At 41.3% G+C, this 20,979-nt stretch overlaps 1 protein-coding gene across 1 annotated transcript in view; it reads left to right on the top strand.

Moving 5' to 3' along the window:
• LOC134435568 (calpain-1 catalytic subunit-like) overlaps positions 1 to 19,540 on the top strand; it is a 20,836-nt gene extending 1,296 nt beyond the window's left edge. The window contains exons 3-21 of the mRNA XM_063184627.1: positions 405 to 474; positions 851 to 969; positions 1,183 to 1,316; positions 1,874 to 2,048; positions 2,878 to 2,952; positions 3,760 to 3,845; positions 5,458 to 5,532; positions 7,394 to 7,554; positions 8,249 to 8,430; positions 10,192 to 10,394; positions 10,669 to 10,702; positions 10,863 to 10,943; positions 11,248 to 11,305; positions 13,002 to 13,057; positions 14,079 to 14,147; positions 15,412 to 15,490; positions 16,027 to 16,143; positions 17,766 to 17,818; positions 18,361 to 19,540. Of these exons, the coding sequence (XP_063040697.1) occupies positions 405 to 474; positions 851 to 969; positions 1,183 to 1,316; positions 1,874 to 2,048; positions 2,878 to 2,952; positions 3,760 to 3,845; positions 5,458 to 5,532; positions 7,394 to 7,554; positions 8,249 to 8,430; positions 10,192 to 10,394; positions 10,669 to 10,702; positions 10,863 to 10,943; positions 11,248 to 11,305; positions 13,002 to 13,057; positions 14,079 to 14,147; positions 15,412 to 15,490; positions 16,027 to 16,143; positions 17,766 to 17,818; positions 18,361 to 18,387 (1,854 nt within the window). The 3' untranslated portion in view covers positions 18,388 to 19,540. The remainder of the gene's footprint in view (positions 1 to 404; positions 475 to 850; positions 970 to 1,182; positions 1,317 to 1,873; positions 2,049 to 2,877; positions 2,953 to 3,759; positions 3,846 to 5,457; positions 5,533 to 7,393; positions 7,555 to 8,248; positions 8,431 to 10,191; positions 10,395 to 10,668; positions 10,703 to 10,862; positions 10,944 to 11,247; positions 11,306 to 13,001; positions 13,058 to 14,078; positions 14,148 to 15,411; positions 15,491 to 16,026; positions 16,144 to 17,765; positions 17,819 to 18,360) is intronic.
• The last annotated feature ends 1,439 nt before the right edge of the window (positions 19,541 to 20,979 follow it).

Here is a 20,979-nt window from a genome sequence, read left to right on the forward strand (position 1 = left end):
AATAATATTGGCTGATGTGGCCAAGCCAGGGGTGTGGCTGGCCAATTCCTTGTATTTGTCTGTCTGTTTAGAATTGGTGAATGCAGTACTGTTTATCTCTGGACATATACAGTAGCATGTAATTGGTTTGTGTTGCTAGACCTGGGGGACGCCAATTCCTTGTCCGACTACTGGTGGTGCATGCCATGTGATGTGATTTTGGTGCACATGTTTCATGAAAGGTTTGACTGTACGCTGCAAAACATCTTCTGAGTGCATGAGAATGAGTAGTTGTTCTGACCATAAATATTGAACAACAATAAGTTGCATTCTGTGATCATGACAAAGCTTGAACGTGCTAAAGGCAAGGAAACACATTGAAAAAATATAAATTGCAGTATTGAATGATCCATTTTGTTTTGCAGAGACTGTCGGATATTCCACAGTTCATCTCTGATGGCATCTCAAGATTTGACTTTGGTCAAGGAGCTATTGGTACGATCATAATCCCAGAACACTCAGAAATCAAACACATTTCTCTCCATCTTGTATGGCTTTCAGATAACACTGACACTGAATTAGTCTCTGTCTCTTACTTCCATCTTGTCACTTAAACACACAGGTGTGCATGAACTGTGACACATTGCCTCCACTTAAACGTAAAATAGGAAGTTGCCCTGCTGCATTGATTTTGTAAATTAACTTTACTCCAGACTCAACTCAACTCAAGGTTTTCTCAAATTGAGTTAACTTACAAACTTAAGACAGCAGGGCAACTTGCTTTTTACATTTCACTGAATGCAATGTTTTTACAGTGTGGTGCTTTATGAATCACCTGAATGTCTCTGCCTCTTACTCTCCTTGTCTTCAGGAAACTGCTGGTTCTTAGCTTCCATTGGAGCTCTGACATTTCAGAAGCACATCAGAGAACAAATCATTCCAGTGGAACAATCTTTCACGGATAACTATGCAGGCATATTTCACTTTAAGGTAAAGACAAGGGGGGCAATCAAATAGAATGATAATTTATTTTTTTATCTTTTTTTTTTTAATTGAATTATCTTAGACTGTAACAGAACAGTAAAATCGAACAAACTGATCTTCTAATGTTCTATCAGATATAAACACACAATGATTATATTGTGGTGGTTATATGGTTGGTTAATGGCTATATTATGCTTGTTTCCGCTTGTTTTTTCTTAGTTTTGGAGATTTGGGAAATGGGTTGACGTGGTGATTGACGACAAGCTTCCCACCATCAATGGGCAGCTGATCTTTGTGCGCTCCAAATCCCCAAACGAGTACTGGGCTGCCCTGTTGGAGAAGGCCTATGCCAAGTATGTGCCTTTACTGTTTTCATGAGGCTCCTCTGGGTGTTTCACAAGCCTATTAAAGGCCAGTTGTCATCTGCTGTGTAGTCAAAAGAGATGTGTTGGACTGTTTGAAGGTTGAAGCATTGAACTTGAAGGTCAACTCCCACAGTCTAATCTAGTTGCTACAGTCTACCATTAATCGAAATATACTCATTTCCCACTAAGTTTTATGTTGAAAAATAACTGAGTTTTACCTTTCTCCTGCTCACAGTTGTTCTCTGTGTCTGAAGGTACAACTCGTACCTCCAAGCTGGCAATTATCATTGACTTCAATGCATCCAGTTAGTTAGCTGGACCTATTTGGTTCATTGATAACATGCTAATATGGAACTATAGAAGTAATATCACCAGACTCTGAGAACATCTGGAGAAGGACAGGAGAAAGGTGAAACTCAACTATTGAACTTGAGTTCAGGTGGCCAATGAGCCAATGAGAGTATTGCATTCAACTCGAAAATTGGCCTGGGTCAACAAGAAGGTCCATTACGCCTTTGTGTATATTTGGTCTATCTCCAATATAGGGTGTGTGGCTCCTATGCCGACATGAATGCTGGAAGTGTGTCCGAGGCTCTTGTGGACTTCACCGGGGGTGTGCACATGACTTTCGACCTGAAGGAGGCCCCAGCGAACCTCTGGGACCTGATGTTCAGAGCGGCCAAATCAAGATCCCTCATGGGCTGTGGCACACCTCAAGGAGTGAGTGAACTGTACCGTTATAGACAGGGACATTCAGACACTCCCTATCACTGTCAAACATTTCAGTCAGTTAAATGTAAAACAAAGTATGTTCCCCTGCTACCTCAAGTTTATTAGTTAACTGAACTTAAGCCAGCCTCGAGTTGAGCTAAGCCTCGAGTTGAGTTAACTTACAAACTTAAGGCAGCAGGGCAACTTGGCTTTTTATGTTTAACTGGCTTGCAATGTTTCTCAATGTACACAAAACTGCATGGATTTGTTATTTAATTCGTTTGATTAACCCTAACCATAACTCTAACTCCAGAGTGAAAATATGGACTTTTATGGAATATAAAAATAGGACAACGTAAAAATCCATGTGATCACTTGCATATTTTGTATTTATCCAAAGCTGCACTTCTTTTTTTACAAAGTGCTGCACTGTAAAAAAACAAACAAAAAAAAAACAATACCAGCTGCCTCAGAATTCTAAGTTAATTTAAATCTTAATTGTACGTTGTGTGGAGTTGTGTGTGTTGTTTCACACAACTTATAATAAAGATTTAAATTACCTTGGAATTCTGAGGCAGCGGTGCTGTAACTTGTGATTTCAACCCATGCTGTTGCCATTGCAGTGTATAGCAGAGTAAATTAACTACGTTGTCATGACTTATCACTGATATAATTTTTAACAGTGTATCTGTAATTGGTGTCAGATGACTTACATTTCATCTCCACAAACCTGTTATGCTACTATGTCATTAGACAAAGAAGAATAAGTTACAGTAAGCAAACAATGAATGAGTGAGCTTTGATCTCTGAAGTTCATTTTCCTACTTCTGTGCCTCAGGCCACAGCAGCCAACACAGTGCTGCCTAATGGAATTGTGGAGGGCCATGCCTACACCATCACTGGAGTCACTCAGGTATACCTGTCAGTTCATTAACCCCTTAATGCAGAGCTGCTGTTAAAACCTGTCACCAAAATGGTAATGATGAAGTCTTAGTCGGTTGCTTAAGGCTCTCTGTAATGTTATAGCAATGTTGTTGCCTATGCAGTTGAGTGTTTTTGGCCAAGAATGAAAAGGCCTGTCCCCATCTGCAGTGAAATGCTTTAGTCATTATACTCAGAAGTTCAATCAGGCAGGTGCAGCTGTTAGGCATGATAGCTTGATCAAAGAAATGAATGTTCAGAAAACATGGCACACTGTTGTTTGTGTTCTTTTCCAAATAGGAAAAAGTTAACGATAATCAGTTTGCAGTGTCTTTTGAATGCTCACTCAGCTACTGTGCATAATTTGCAAGGGTTACTTCGAAGTTGCATCTGTTGGCACTGCTACCTTTGAAAGACACCTCCTGTGTCCCAGTGCTAGCGTGCATGATTTGAATCCCCATTGAAGTACTCGTCAGAAGAGTTTCTATGGGTCCCTCTCATTATCTAACCTCCCTTCCTTGCCTTTTGCTTGTGGCCTCAAGATGTGACAAGACTGTCATTGACGGTAGACATGTTACTCATTATCTTGCAAAAGCAAAATTAAAAGGTGATTTTCTTATTTGCAAAAGTCGAGGATGTAGGTTAGATAATGTGATGCACCGTTTGTTTAATACCTTGCCCTCCACCTTCACTCAATGACACATTGCTTAGTTTACCAGAAAGTAAAGTCGATTAATGCCTTTAATGCTTATTATTTCTGCTTCAGCCTACATATCCAACATTTTGTTGTCCCCAATAGGTGACGAGCAACGGTCAGCCGGTGAATCTGGTCAGGTTGTTCAATCCGTGGGGACAAGGAGAATGGAACGGTGCCTGGAGTGATGAGTAAGACATCCAATCAGAATTTATGAACGAGTGTTGATTCAGTAAAAAAGGGGTGCGACAGAGTTCAAAGCCGCCGCCTCGCCATTAATTTCGTATAACCGGTCACCTCGTCGGCCGTTATCCCTTACTTAATCCAGCCAACTCACTGAACAAACTTTGCCCTGCCTTATAAAGTGCATTACATTACAGTAACACCGAAACAGAAAACACTGTCCAAGTTGCTCTATTATTACTAAGTCTAACATCTTGTTGGCATGACAGTGGTAATGCTTCTTTGCACTGTACTTTGTTAAAAGCAAGCTAGGTGTAAAATCGCAAGACAACAGTGGTGTTTAACTAAGGAACCCTCTATATTCTCTCTGGAGAAAGAGTGTAATTACTGCCTTTTGCTTCTTTAGTAGTGGCCATAACAGACCTCGACCCTGCATTGTGAAGGACCCGCAAGCTGAAGACAGACCTGCTTTTCACATACGCATCGCATGCTCAGACCTGCACCATTGACATTTAGGCTGAGGTTTTGGTTAAGAAAACACAATGTGTACAGCAGGCTGGCACGCAAGCCTGCAATGAAGCATCGGGATTATCTACGGCTCTCATTAAACCTTGTTGCCTCTTTTCACTTGTTGGTGTTACACACAATTCACTGAAAGGTCATAGTACAGATCTCAAACATAGTCTTGTCATATCCTTAATAATTTCTTCCTTTGTGTTGATTTTTTTCTTCATCTTTTTTTGGCTGACCTTTCCCGGTGCTTGTGTAATAACAAGAGGTGTGGCATGCCCAGCAGGCAAACGAAAGAGAGAGAGAGAGAGAGAGAGAGAGAGAGAGAGAGAGAGAGAGAGAGAGAGAGAGAGAGAGAGAGAGACAGCGTTTGTCTGCAGACATGAGAATTTTTCCAGCGAAGTGAAATGTGAGGCTTCTGCCCTAGAACAAAAATGTTACATAATGCGACTCAATTTGAGGTCTCTTTAAACACAGCCTAATGTGGCGTTTTTAAGCCACACAGTAAACCATGCAGTGTTAATACAACACGTGGAGTCTATTTAACATTTTGTCCCAGAGTACTCTCTAAGTGTTGAATTAACACAGCATTGTTTTCACAGTACACATATTCAAACTGAGGGTTTATTGCCATTAGGGTTGTAAATAATAATCGATTCAATTAATCGATTCATCCGCAATAGAATCGATTAATCGTTATTAATCGATTAATCATTTTTTCTAATTATTGCACTCATTTTGTGAGGCATTTTATTTTGCTCATGCAGTAATAATAATACGGACCATAATAAAGATGCCCCTCGAATGAAATGCATGCAGATACTTCAGCTTTTGCTGATTTGTTTAACATGCCAAGCTCGCCAAGCCTGTGGGATAAAATAGTGTGAACCATTGCTTTGAATCGAATCTTGGAGCATTCTTAAGAATTGAAAATAATAAAATCGGCCTAAGAAATCGATATGGAATTGAATCGCCATGAAGGCTGCGATTTACTCCCCTAATTGGCACCTATTTATAGATGCTGCCTTTTACTGTAGGTGTTTGTCAGTTTGATTTACTATGTGACACAGTCTACAAGTCTTTTAACGGGATGTTTTTTTTTCATTGTAGATCTTCTACTTGGCAAAGTGTGAGCCCAGAGGAACGGTCAGCATGTCAAGCAGTTGGAGACAACGGAGAGTTTTGGTATGAAACCCATTAAGGGACTGTTCGTTATTTATTTTCGGGGTCACCGGAAGAAAATAGGGGAGGGTCACGTCATTTTTTTCATTGCTGAGGGGAGGGTCATCAATTTCTTTTAAGCTGGCTAGGGGAGGGTCATCCAAAAATGTTTGGCACATTTATTAGAAAAAAACATTCCTACCTTGTTTGTATGCTTTGATGTAACATAGCCTCAGAAACGCTTCTCCATTTAGCTAAAATTGATCACAGATTCATACCCCGTTGTGTTCTGTTGTGTCGAAGAGCTATCATAAGTTATCATAAGCTAAATCAAATTATAAATATGAAATGCCCCCGCGTTCGTGAAAGACTACTATAGGCTAGTTTTCAAGAGGGCGCCTACAATAACATCCAGTAAGCTAGCAGCAGCGTTGGTCAATCAACGTTTGTCAAAAAAATAAGGTAGAATAGGGCTATTTACTACTTCTCCATAGGGGAGGGTCATGCATTTTTTTGACGGCGTCGCGGGGAGGGTCATCAAAGTTTTGAAGCTCGTTAGGGGAGGGTCATGCAAAATTTGACGATCAAAGGTGGACATCTTCCGGCGACCCCAAAAATAAATAACGAACAGTCCCTAATGTTAGAGTGGTGTGTGTGTGTGTGTGTGTGTGTGTGTGTGTGTGTGTGTGTGTGTGTGTGTGTGTGTGTGTGTGTGTGTGTGTGTGTCTACTGTACGTAAGTATGTACTGTATGTATGTATGTATGTATGTATGTATGTATGTATGTATGTATGTATGTATGTATGTATTTATCTTTGTATGTACAGTATGTATACTCTATATATATATATATATATATATATATATATATATATATATATATATATATATGTATGTATGTATGTAGGCCAAAGTATGCATGACACATGCATGTATGTTTTGTAAGTAGGGCCTATTATGTATGTGCTTGTAAATTAACTGAGTTGACTGAGTTGACTTGAGAACTTGTACATTTCTAAATTGTGTTTCATGTAAATTGCTTGTTTTGTAAACGTCTGTGTTTGATAGTCTCAATGGGACAATCCTGGATAAAATAAAGGATAGCCCCATAATGCTAGCCTGGTCCTGACCATCCCATAATACTACCATTTCATTTCGTATTCATGGTCTGGCATTTGTTTGCTCTGAAGCGGTTGTAGGAAGCAGGAAGTTTGCACTCAGTTATAGTTTGAAATTATTGGACACCTCTCACCCAATCGCTGGCAGTTACTCAACAACAACATAGCGCAGACCAATGGCTCTGGCGCAGATGTGTACGTCATTGTCACGAGCGTTCTCCCCCTTTCGTCCCCACGTGGGGGGCGTATTCGATTATTGGCTGTTTTCTGGGGGGGGGGCGTTGCAATCAAAATTCTACTGCTCCAAGCACTCCACAGAGAAGCACGGCCAGACTACAGTAGTGGAGCCAATCCTTTGGCGGAAGTACGTAGGATGGCTCGCGAGGCTACCATAATGCACGCTGTTCCAGCAGTTGAATGCTTCTATCGTCACTGAAAAACGTTTCTACCATAGTACTACACCACTATGACAGTGCACAGGGCCTTTAGACTTGGTCATTGCCATTCTGCATTGTAAAACATTGCCACCAGTTTAACGTAAACAGGCAAGTTGCCTTGTTGCCTTCAGTTTGTAAGTTAACTCAACTCGAGGTTTAGCTCAATTCAAGGCTTTCACAAGTTGAGTTAACTTACAAACTTAAGGCATCAGGGCAACTTTTTTTTGGTTGAACTGGCTGCAATGTTTTTCAGTATAGTGTGGTAACAGATAATCTGCAACAGAGGCCGTGTCTTACTGGGTTAAAATTCCAAACCTTTTTTCATCTTCAGGATGTCATTTGAGGATTTCTGCAAGAGCTACAATGACATGGACATCTGCTGCTTGTGCCCTGATTTCCTGGATGGCTCTTCTGAATGCCACTGGACGTCCAAATTTCACGATGGTCGCTGGGTCGCGGGGATCACTGCTGGCGGCTGCATGAACTACAGAGGTATGGTCAAGGGGGGACAAGCAGGGATGTTGTCCCGGGCCCAGGGACAGAGGGGGCCCAAAATTGGGTCCTCATTACATCGTATGTATTTCATGGTGGGTCCTTTCAGATGACTTTGTCCCAGGCCTGGCCAATGCTTTCAGCGGCCCTGGATATAGTTTCTGTGGAGGAGAAAAGCCGCAAGCTTGAATACAAATCTTATCGTTATTTATTGGGATAGCATGCCAACCAGACCGATGTTTTGGCCAGGGCTGGATTAAGGTGTCGGGGGGCTCCTAGGCTACAGGTTACTGTAGGCCCCCTTGAAAAACAATATTTTGTGGCAATATTAAATAGACTGTGTTGTAATTCAAATTAGGAAATAAGGATGATATGTCTGCCAAATCTTGAGAGCAGTATTCACCAGATTTATAACGTAGTATGGCATGTGAATTTTTCAATACTGCATCTTGTCATTTTTTGAAATTGTCCTCCTTTTGGACAGTTTGAGGCCCAATTGGCAGGTAGAGGCCCCTAGGCTGTAGCCATTTCTAGCCTATGCATTAATTCGGCCCTGGTTTTGGCCTAAGCCAACATCTTGATGGCTTTAGGGTGAAGACATCCCTGGGAAGACAGTGCATCTTGAAGCTCCAGTTGCTAACATCTAAGCTCTTTTGACACAAACACACGTGTGGGTTTCTGTTTGTTTCTTTAGATTCATTCCATACCAACCCCCAGTATCGCATCCACATTGATGCTGTGGACGACGAGTGCGCCTCTGAGCAGGGCCCCAACAACATGTTAGTGTCCCTTATGCAGAAGCCAGACAAGAGGAACAGACGCCTCGTCAAGAGCCTCCACATCGGCTTCTCCGTTTTCAGCGTGAGATTGCATTACATTGACATTGACAAGTGTTAATTCAACACTTTGAGAGTTGTACCAAGACTTGTAGTGTTAAATGTGACTCTTAACTGTTGAATGAACACTGGAATATATACTGTATACAAGTTAAGTTTAAGTTTTCTATGGATCTATAGATGTTTTTTTATGTAGAATTTGATACATTTTCTTTAAGTTTACTGCCTATGGTATTCGTTTTTGAGGCTGATTGAAGTGTTTTTTTGTTTTTATCCCTTTGTCCACATAGGTACCCCCTGAGGTATGTACTCATCATAACTATCTGTAACCATCTGTTCTGTTAATGTCAACATGTTTGACATTTTGTGTTTTTACGATCCTAGTTGCTTCACTGTGGATTCCAGTCATGTATGTTACAAGTTTTAAGGTCATAAGACCACTCTGACACCAATAGTGAAGGTGCACTTTACTGTGTTTTGAAGGTCAGGGACATTGCCAGGAGGATGGGCGGTCGGCAATGTGTGGCTCGATAGGATTAAAGGGATCAATGGGTACACTGTAAAAAATCCTCAAATAACCACAATTTCAAGTTGGACGTCTTTGACCCATACTTATCCTGATGCATCAGCTCCTTTTACAAATGAAATATAGCAAGGTGAGGCCAGCTTGACTAAGATTACAGAGGCAATCGTGAAGCCACCCTGACTAAGACTGCTAGACTTGCAAACTAACTGTAAAGTCTTTGCACCTCTGTTTTAAAATGTATTTACTCACCAGAGAGACTACAGAAAGAGAATTTACCATCTCAGTGTAGGTCGGACATTCAGATACATTCTAAATCCATATTAGCCTGGTTTCGCCATCCCCTCATACTAAATCATCATTCAAGGTAAACCAGGCTAGGTGCACATGGCACCCTCTGGCTTCCCTTTAAAAATGAGATTAACCCCTTAACACAGAGCCTCTGTTGTAATTTGTTTGTCTCAAAAATGGTAATGACCAAGTCTTAATCGGTTACCTAAGGTAGCAGATTATCAAAGCAATGTTGTCATGATGTAGGTGAGTGGTTTCAGCAAAGAGTAAATAGGCCCGTCGACGGGCCCATCCACAGTAAGAGGCTACGAAATTTAAGGCTGGTATCAATCTTGATTCTTCAAATACAAAGGGACGAGAGGAAAGAACCCAGTGGCCTCCAGCAAAAATTGTTTCGTAAAGGCTTCAGGGCTGGACTGGTAATCTGGCATAAAGGGCACTTTCCCAGTGGACCATTCTATTGCTTTTCTTGGAGCACTGGCCCATTGGTCTGTCCTCCATATTGTCAGTGGACAGAGCCAGTTAGGATGAGGTATAAAAGTGGCCTGTGTTTGTGATGGGCAGATGTCAGCCCAAAGCTGCTCGGCCCGTTACTATGGTCACATTCCAGTAATGGACCCTGTGACTGAGAAGAGTTGTTGCTAATCCGTTAACAACTTCGTAGGTTGACAATGGGAAACTGCTGTGCAACCAGACATAGTTAGCAATTTGGTGCTTTTGAGAAATACACACCTGTCTGGCTTTCATTGTTTCCCTTTCTAAACATAATGAAGAAATGTAAGGCTGGTGTCGATCATCATTCGTAGCTCCATAATGCACGCTGTTCCACTAGTGGAACACTGTAATAGTCGTTGAAAAGTTAACTAACATAGTATTACGCTACTATGACATAACACAGGGCCTATAATAATGTAATACAACTTGGCCATTGTCATTCTGGTAGCTGCACATTTATAACGGCGCCATGTTTTAATGGGTTAAAAGTACAAAGGGAGAAGAGGAAAGTTGCCTGCCGAGTTCTTCATGAGAAATCCAGTGGCCTCCAGCAAAACCTACTTGAACGCCCGAGAAGTCATGGAGTTCTTCAGGCTGGTGCCAGGAGACTATGTCGTCGTTCCCTCCACCTTCAAGCCCAACGAAACGGCCTCTTTCATCCTGGCTATCCTGTCGAAGACGGACAGCCACCTGGAGTAAGAGACTCATGCCACTACAATGATGAGACTTCATCACAATAAACAGTATTGCACATTGCAGTAAACATATACACATAGCACACACTTGAGTACAACAATCAGCCTTACATCCGTGCACACATGCACACACACACGCCCTCACACACACGTGCGCGCACACACACAGACACAAACGCAGTCGCCTAATGTCACTGTTTCAGTCAGCTGTAGTCATTGTACTAACATTAGCAACATATTACCAACCTTAATCTATTAATTATTGTTTTGTTAGGGAGAGCTCACATAACCACGTGGACATTAAAAAGGTGAGTAGTGTTGACTTTTTGTAATTATTACTGCTATTATTGCTGACAGTATGTCAGCGTTGTTTTATCGCGACATGCATATGTATCCACAATGTTTTGAGAATGTGTTTGACTTAGTTACTGTGCCAAACTGACATGTGTTGTCTTCTGCTACTTGTAGCCCTCTAAGGAGGAGAAGAATAAAGAAAACGGTGATGAAGGTGACTCCAAAGTCAACTTCTTCCGACAGTACTCTGACCAGGTAATTCCGTCCATGTGTGTCCGTCCTTCTGTGTGTGTGTGTCCGTCCTTCTGTGTGTGTGTGTGTGTGTGTGTGTGTGTGTGTGTGTGTGTGTGTGTGTGTGTGTGTGTGTGTGTGTGTGTGTGTGTGTGTGTGTGTGTGTGTGCGTGCGTGCAAGTGTGTGTGTGCGTGCGCGCATGCGTGTACGTTTGCATTACAGTACAACTAGAGTGTTTTCATTTAGTGTCTTTTGTTTACGCTAGTGTTCCGTTTGCTACTAACAGTTCAAGTAATAGCATTTCATCTCCACTTTTCTTTGCTACAGTTTGAGGAGGTGGGAGCTGAGCAACTCCAGAGAATTTTGAATGACAGACTTTTCGATGGTGAGTATTTTACTTTGAATACTGACAACTGCTCCTCTGTGTGTGCACACACATGCTTGCACACACAGAGTGAAACACACACACACACACACACACACACACACACACACACACACACACACACACACACACACACACACACAGCCCCACCTTTATATCTTTGTGGGGCCCCTCCTATTTTTGTGGGGACCTTCCAATCATATAAACCCAAACAATAGCTAAAGAATGTTAAACTGTGTCCAAACGAAAACAATACCCAACCGTTAACTGTCAGTGAGGAAATGTTTTTACACTTTTACTTTTACCAGTAACAACAAAACTACCCCAGCAAAAAGGTTCAAAACATGTGGGGTCCAGGATTTGGGCCCCACATGGAGCGAGGGCCCCATAATGTGGGTGTGCTCCAATAGCAGAGGCCTCACAAAGGTAGATTGGTGAAGTACAAACTACATACATACAGTACATACATACAGTACATATTTACGTACAGTAGGCACACACACACACACACACACACACACACACACACACACACACACACACACACACACACACACACACACACACACACACACACACACACACACACACACACACACACACACACACATGTCTCCACATGGCAGATGTTGTAAAGTAGAACTGGTTTGTAAATCCACTGTGCCTGCCTTTTCATGTTCTTGTGTTTAAAACCGCAGAACACAAACATGTAGTTATGCAAGAGCATGTGGGCTCCTTATTTTTACAGTTCTCTTGCGTTCTGTGAGAAAATAGAAGAGGTTTTCAATACAAGTGTATACAGTAGAATTCCTCACCTGGGATGGGCAGCTCATTGGGCTGAGGTGCCAATAAAAACGGCTTCAATCCCACCTCTCTCTGATTAATAAAGAGACAGAAAAAAAAAATATGACAAAAAACAAAAACAAAGGAATAAGTCCACAACTTCCCTAATTACCCATTAGCCTGCAGTTGATCATGATATGTAGAGAAGAGAGAAAATATGGTGGTGGTGGCTCACGGTGCATTCACACCAATGGCGCGGACGTCCACTTAATGTCCACTTCACGTGTCCGTCATCAGTCCGAAACGGTTAGAATACATGAAAACAGATCATGCCTTGCACACAGGAGCGCGGAGTAAGCGCAACGCATGTCCGGCCCGACTGGACATGTCCGCGATGCTCCTTGAAAATAGAACTCGAGTCCACGTTCAATGAACGGCTCCCATTGAAAATGAATGGCTGCTGCCCACGGATAGAACGTGGACGTTGACTGTGCAGTGTGGAAGGCAGCCCGCGAACCTCTCGGACTCGCGATGCTCCCGGAGACGTTAAGTGAACGCGAACATCTTGGTGTGCATGTACCGTCAGGTGGTAGAGGAGCTGTTAAGCAACCAGAGGGTTGCAGCTTTGAGCCTCGCTCTGTCTGACCCCATCGATGTGTCCTTGAGCAAGATGCTCCTGTTGGCAGGTTGGTATCCTGTGTGGCAGCCACTGCGACCGGTGTATGAATGTGAGTGTGAGTGAGGAATACAATGTAAAGCGCTTTGAGAGTGCGAAGGAGTGGAAAGTCGCTATTTAAATGCAGTCCATTTACCATGGTGAATTCTGAAGTTATAGTATTTTTATGAGTTAAGTATGCAGAGAGAGTTTTGAATCCAAGCCACAAGAGTAATGTTTTCTCCTCTGTGTCTGCAGGAAAGCCTCCAGGTTTTGGCATCGACACGTGCCGCAGTATGATAGCCCTCATGGACGTATCCTCTTACCTCATTTAACCAGAATTGAATTATAGAACATTTGGTACATATGAAATGCTAACACTTAATGATGATGAACATGATGATGGTATTATTATTATTATTATTATTATTATTATTATTATTATTATTATTATAATTGTAGGTGTTATTTTGTTTTGGCTGAAGTAGTCATAGCAGTACATACTAGCATCCGCCCATAAGCTCACTCTGACACATTCCTCAGTTTATGCTTGCAGTATTACATGTCTGTGTAACACTTTGTGTATTACAGCAGGGGTCCCCAAAGTTAATCATGTCAAGACCATATCATTCCATTATTACTCATGCACCGTTAATTAAGGTCTGATTCATATATGATCAGAAAGATATGGTATGATCTTAACACATGATTTACTAACATTTGGAACTCACACTCTGAATTAACTCTTGATGTACCGCATTTACTTCATAGTGAATCATTATTACTCCAACCATGAGTAATTCATGGCTACTAATGGAGTAGACATTACTGCATACATGAATCATATGTTTATTTACTATTAATCAATCATTACTTCAGACATTATTCCGTCATTACTCACGTAACCTTATTGTAAAGTGTTGCCGGCCCCCCTTACATGGGTCATGCCACACTATTTGTTTATGTGCACCTCCTTTCACAACCATGGTCTAGGTCTGTGACTAAGTGCCACACTGTATATAAAATAATGACAATATTATAATGCTCAGAGATTATAATGCTGCTCTTAACGAATGGGAATAGCTTGTTTTGTTTTGTTAGTTTTTCAATTAATTCAATTATTGATTTTCTTGTCCTATGCTTTAACTGACGACCTGCTGCAGCCCCGCCAGCACCTCCATATGGCCCCTCAGGCGTCCCCTGCCCCCACTTTGAAAACCACTGTATTACAGTGAGCAAAATGTCCGAGGAGATGTCGGTGTCGTTGCACATTATCACATACTGTACAGTAGCTTCTTATACTCTCTTGCTTCCTTAACTTCCAAATCACCTCAGCTGACAGTCACAGGCCGACTGGACGGACGAGAGTTTCTGCGGCTGTGGGACAGGGTCTCCATGTATGCTGTAAGTTGCTGCTCGTTGATTTTGTTTTCGTCAACTTTGTGACACTTGTAACACTTTAGTATATACACTGTGCTGTACATAGCTCACCCAAACCTTAACCCTAACATTAAGGCACAGTGTGAATGCATAAGGTACATGTGGTTGCGTAGGTTATTACAGTGTACCTAATCAATGCAATGTGGGCAGTAAAATAAAGTGTAACCTTTGATAAATAATAAATGTGTTTGCCAATTAGATTAAGCGACTTTTTGACGTCCCTGGCGACTAAAAACCTCATCTAGCGACTTTAGCAAGTTTTTGGTGCATCTGGTGACTTTTTAAACAGAGCCTTTTCAATGACAAAATCATTGTTTTTCAAAATAATTGTAACTCTGTGGCGCCGTCAACAGCGTTTCCGGGCTGCAGATTAGCTCTGATCTCCAAACAGTAGCTAGCACTGCCTATTTGTACTGTGAACAAAGGTATGTGGACACGTTTTCTAGGGATCAGCGTGTTGTGCATGATGCTGTGACGTCATTGTAGCGAAGCGGAGTAGAGTTGCCCAGCTGGGACTTGAACCCAGACCTTCTGGGGTAGTAAACCGGGGCTCTGACAGCTACACCGGTTCACTACGCTAGAAGGTCTGGGTTCGAGTCCCAGCTGGGCAACTCTACTCCCCTTCGCTACAAGTGGTGTCAGAAGTGGAATGGCAACCGTGAGGCCATCGGAAGCGTACCCATTGTGTGTGAGCTGTAATTCCATGTGAGGGACCCCTAGGATTGGTGACCCCAGTGTGAGGGATCCCAGTGATGGGTGAAGCATTGATGATGGGGCACACTGGATGGGAGAAGCATGATGGGCAGTTGCGTGAGGGAAACCATGAGTGTGTGAAGCGCACGGGTGCACTTCCCGAAGGGGAAGGCAGTGTGATGGGTGTGTTCTAACTAACATGCCAAAGAGCTTGACTCTTTGGTGTAGCGGTCAGAGCCCCAGTTTACTACCCCTGAAGGTCTGGGTTCGAGTCCCAGCTGGGCAACTTTACTCCCCTTCGCTACAGTCATACGTAATGCCATGACGTCTTGTAGCCACATTTTAGCGAGCCTATGGCGACTTCGGCTGATTTCTTTTTTTTTGCAACACTGCAACCAGTCCTCTTGAGGGCCCCCAATGCATAGTAGATCTGATACTTGTGTTCTTTAAAAGCCAGACATTTAATTTGTTCTTCAGTTATGTTTTTTCTCATTCAATTATATGATTTACTTTCTCTCAAATTTGTTTTTGACAGCTCGTCTTCAAACGCGCTGACATCACAAAGAACGGTGCCCTCTCCTTCAGTGAGCTGAGAAATGCCCTGAGTGCCTCAGGTAGGCCTACGTTTAGAAACACCCAAGCAGGATGCTCAGACAGGCAGTGTTGACTAAAATACAAAATATAGATCAAAACAGCACACACTTGCGTGAGCTCTATTCCACAAAAGAAGACTTACAAAAGTCCACCGACCAAACTTTTATCTCCTGTAATAATGAATATTTTTGGCATAAAGCATGAAATTATGCATCTTGTTTTCCTCTTCACCAAAAGCTCAGTGTAATTGCTGTGTGTCATCCTCCTGCTAAAATCCTTACGAATTTTAATTTAATTCAATGTTAATTTGACAGGGACAATGCACAACATACAACTGAGGCACAACAAGGCTAATTTTCATCTGTTGTCTTTGGACAATGAATTGTTGTCATGGTGTTGATATGTTTTTGTCTATTCAGATGTGGTCTAGCTGTGTTGTCTTTTGTGTTTTATGGTAATGTAACTCTTTTTAGTCTTGGAGAGTTCCTGTAACTCAACAAGACCGCTTCCTGGTTAAAGAAAGGTTAAATGAAATAAAATATGTTTCTGTCTGCAGGTATTCAGGTAGGCGACAACATGCTAAACCTGCTAGCCTTCCGCTACGGGGGTGAAACAGGCAACTTGACCCTGGACAGCTTTGTGGCTCTCATTCTGCGTCTGGAGTGCATGTCCAGTAAGTATGCCGTAAAAATACCAGTGTTATTTTAACTCATAGTTGACATTTTAGTCGAGAAACACAAGAGAAGATTCTAAATGGGGTTTTTTTATTATGTAAACCATGAATTACATTTGGCTGTATGGCTCTGAGGAGCTCCCGTATTTCCATGAACACCATGAAAAAGCAAAGAGTCAGGGGGCAGGGTATTTAAAGGGCGCGCCAAAGGTGTGTGGCCAATCGCTAGGGAGGAAAGATAATCAGTTTAGGGGATACTTGTTTGAATGTCCTTATAAAGCGCTTTGGTCAAAAGTGTCTGCTAAATGTAATGTAATGTAATGTAATGGATACACTTAGATCAATTAGTATAATGGAATAAAAGGTGAGGGGAAGGCATCAAGCTTCTTGACTTCCATGGCCTGGCCAGAACTAACGTTAACACTTGATTTAATTTTACTCTTTGGTTAGTGTAACATTTTCAAAATTAATTCAATTCATTATTTTCTAAATATTAGCACTGTGAATGTATGATGTAGTTAAGTTGGGTCTTTTCAGCAATGAGTGAAAAGGCCAGCTGGCGGGCCCATCTGGGCAAAGAGTCTATCTCTTAAAGAGTTGAAATTAACTGTTTCAGATTACAATTTTCTCACTCAAAAATAGTGTTCGTTTTACTCTTTGGTCAGTGTAACATTTTCAAAGTTAACTCTAACCAATATTTAGTAAATATCAACACTGGAATGTGAAAAGATATTCAACACAGATTGCACCTGGAGCAGTGCGGGTTGTTAATCGTCTTGCAAAATTGATTGCAAAATCATCTTGGCAATCCCCAAAATTGTACGCTGACTTTTGACTCCATGTTAGTTATTTGACTCTCATCAGTGTTGTAACGGTACTCTGTCTGGAGTTATACACATTTACTCTGGAATAATAACACCTTATTTTTTTACTGTATACTACTCTGTAATCCAGCCGATAACACTGTAAATACTGCAGTGTTAATTCAACACAGTATGTATGAGTGTTACGCTTGGCACGCCAAGTGCTGAATCAACATTGCAAAGTGTACTGTATGGGCACCATTTATTGAAAAAGTAATCATAAACTATTGTAGAATCACACTCAGAGAGTGAAGACCCCTGACAACTCAAGGTACCAGTTTTACCCACTAAGGCAATACTGAGTAAGACCACACAATCTTGTTCCAACGGCAGTAGATATAACCAAAAAAACACTTTGGCCTGAGACCTCCCTTGCAGCCTTAAGTTTTGATAAGGCCTTTCAGATAACTACAGTCTTCCTGCGCTTCCTATGCCTTCTTATGTATACTTGTGATATTGTGCTATATAAATACACGTTGTTGTTGTTGTTGTTGTTGTTGTTGTTGTTAACAAATTAACAAGCAAAGCAAACTCCTGTACATGGTTAATTATTTCCCAAGGTTTTCGTCAAACGACCATTAACAAGGAAATTGTGTGGTTCTGTGGTATCATAAAAAATATGAAAAACCCAGCTTTATGGCAAGGGATTACTACCGTTTCTTTACAGTACAATAAATGAGGCATGATTTTGCGCTGCGCATGATATTTCCTGCGAACTAGTTTGTGGCCACGTGCTCATATCCTATCTTATCTCAACAGAGATATTCAAGAAAATGTCTGACGGATTTGGCATGTACCTCCAGGAGAATGAGGTAAGGCAGGAGTGCTGAACGGCATCTCTTCATTTTATACTGTAGCATACAGCCAGACTGACTGGCGACTAGCAGGTGCACATGCACACCCATGCACATGTACATGACATGACAACAATATCACACACACAAACACACACACACACACACACACACACACACACACACACACACACACACACACACACACACACACACACACACACAGGCAGACACCTACACACTAGAGCAGTGGTTCTTAACCTGGGGTGTGGGCAACCCTAGGGGTGCTCTAGAGATTCTCTCTCACACGCACACGCACACACACACACACAAACACGCACACACGCACACACAGACAGTCACATAGACACAGACACGCACACACACACACACGCACACGCACACACACAAACACGCACACACACACTCTATCTCTCTCTCTTTCTCTCTCACACAAGGAGGCAGACAGACAGACAGAGAGAGACACACACACGCACACACACACACACACACACCATCACCACTAAACACTCCAATTAATGAAATCCTTTCTGTTTCAGTGGCTTTACCTCTGTATGTATTCCTGAGCTGAACCTGCACAGCTGTGACAAAGGAGACGGCATCATTGACGCTAATGCAGAACGGGATGCATCCACAAGAACAATGCAAACAAAAAAACCTGACACGTCACAATATAAATACAGAGATACAACTTTCACATTGTGATTTAGTTTGCTAATCTCTGATGAACATTGTCATTGTCATTGTCATTGTCACCGCCATTGTTTGCTCATTTTAGTGAGGCAGTTTCTTTTATGTGATGATAGTACATGTCTCTGTTCTGGTTTTGTATTCGCATATCTGAACTCTAGGGCTGACTGAGGGGATGGGGAAACTTACAATAGGCCTACATCACAAGACCTATTACTCTTTTACTGTGACACAGTGCATTGTGTACACATAGGCTGTCAATTGTAGGGTGTAAAACTCACATGGATTGTGAAACTCACTTCAATGACTGCTAAACTTTCTGAAGTTACTACCACCCAGTATTAGGGGTGTAAATCACAGCCTCCATACCGAAATGATTCGATATTAATTTCTTAAAGGGGTATGCCACTATTTTGGGGCTTAATACAGTTTAAATCGTTGGCCAGGGTTTATATAGGTGGTAAAGTGTCTTATTTTTCATGTAAGCCGTTGTCTTGTTTTAAGACAAGTTAAAAGAGGGAGTTTGTCGCTAAGCTAGTGAAAGTCAATGCTACACGGATCCATTGACTTTCACTAGCTTAGCGACATACTCCCTCTTTTAGCCATCGCTAGATATCGATTATTATTTACACCTACCCAGTATGAATGTGACTATGAAGTCTTGAGTACAGTACAAGCTTTGTAGAAAATGTTACAAAAAATACAGTTCATATGTTATCATGTCATGTCTTTGGACTAGTCTGCATTCAGTGACTAGGCTACATAGGAAAAAATGCAGTGTTATACACTTTTGTAGAGTTGTCGATTTGACATTTTCTGAATTGCATTTGTTACCGCAATACTCTCTATGTGTTGATTTAACAATGTCTTTTACACTTTGTAGCTTTACATAATTTTCAAAAATATGCATCTACAGTTGGGTTTTTCGTATTGCACAACTGCATTATCTTTAGGGTGTGGGCATTACTGTATGTCATTTATCAGATTAAAAAAATACATAGTGAATAAATGAATAAAAAACTTTCATGGCAGGCATATTGTCACAGTGTCTTGTATGTATGTGCTGCCTCACAATTAAGCCTGTTCAGAATTGTATAAAATATATACAATATTGTATAACATATATACAATAATACATGTGAACAGAGAGAGACACACATAGAATATGCAGGGTTAATTCTACACTTACATAGAGAGTCGATTTAATATCTTTATTGTTTTTGGTCCCAGAGTACTCTCTCAGTGCTGAATTAACACTACCATATGGCATGCATGATTGATTAGTGTGTGAATCTTTTTTAACCCGGAGCAGGCTTCAACTTCACACTTAAATACCTCAATTGTGAATATGAGGGTGCTGGCTCAAATGCTGGACTCCTTGTAGGCTACACTGTAAAAAATGCCTGTTGAAATTACGGCAAAAAACAGTCAAATTGCAACAGTCAGTGACCGTAAAATGTAAAACGGTTTATCTCTGTACTAAATATGGCAAGCTACTATTTAGTCAAAAAGTGCTACATAACTTTATTTTTGACAGGTGTCATATGTAGAAAATACTGGACTGTTCTCTGTAAACAAAGATATTGGAAAATACCGTTAAGTGAGATGAAGTAGTCAAGAAACGGTACATAACTTTATTTTTCACTGGTGTCAATATGTAGAAAATACTGAACTGTTCACTGAAAAGAAAATATTGGAAAATACCGTTAAGTGAAGATGAAGTAGTCAAGAAACGGTACATGACTTTATTTTTCACTGGTGTACACATATGTACACAGCAAATTTGTCAGAGTTAGATTGATCAGAGTTAGACTGGTGTTCAGCCAAAATCTAAACATCAAGAGTTGCAGCAACACTACAGAGTGTTATTTGACTCCTCTGGAACCCGAGGTGTTGAGTTAAGAGAGCTAGAGAGTTAATGTTTAACTCCCTAGAGAGTTATGAAAACATGCCTCCCCAATTTTCAAATGTTTTGGCAACATGAGCAGCCATTTTTGTTGAGTCCCCTATAAGTGAACCAAACTCAATCCTCTGTTAGTGAGCCAAATTGTGAACCAACAGACAAAGAACTCTGTTCTGCTTTTCTTCACGTTGTGTATACTACAAAAAGTAGGTGATCTTTCTGGTCGTGTTAGGCTTTTTGTCGTCTTTTAGTCAAATAGATTTCTTGTGATTGCACTTGTTCCAGGTTTAACTTGTCAAACCACTGATAGGCTGGTTCTAACAGGCAGAGTTTGATGTCAACACGCTATTTGATTAGTAGCCATCAATGAGCATTAAACCCTCTTAGTTCATCCTGCGAAAAATTCTCCACCGCAATATTTTTTTCCCTTATTGGACTTTGAGGCTTTGCCATCAGAGTTTTCGATTGAGAGGCAAATTGACACAGTAAACCTCTTCAAAATTCAGAATATCTTTCTTTGCACTCCTCCTACCCAACAGAAAGCAATGGAGGTTATACTTAATTA

This window comes from Engraulis encrasicolus, chromosome 19 (genome assembly GCF_034702125.1).
Source record: "Engraulis encrasicolus isolate BLACKSEA-1 chromosome 19, IST_EnEncr_1.0, whole genome shotgun sequence".
Lineage (NCBI taxonomy): Eukaryota > Metazoa > Chordata > Actinopteri > Clupeiformes > Engraulidae > Engraulis > Engraulis encrasicolus.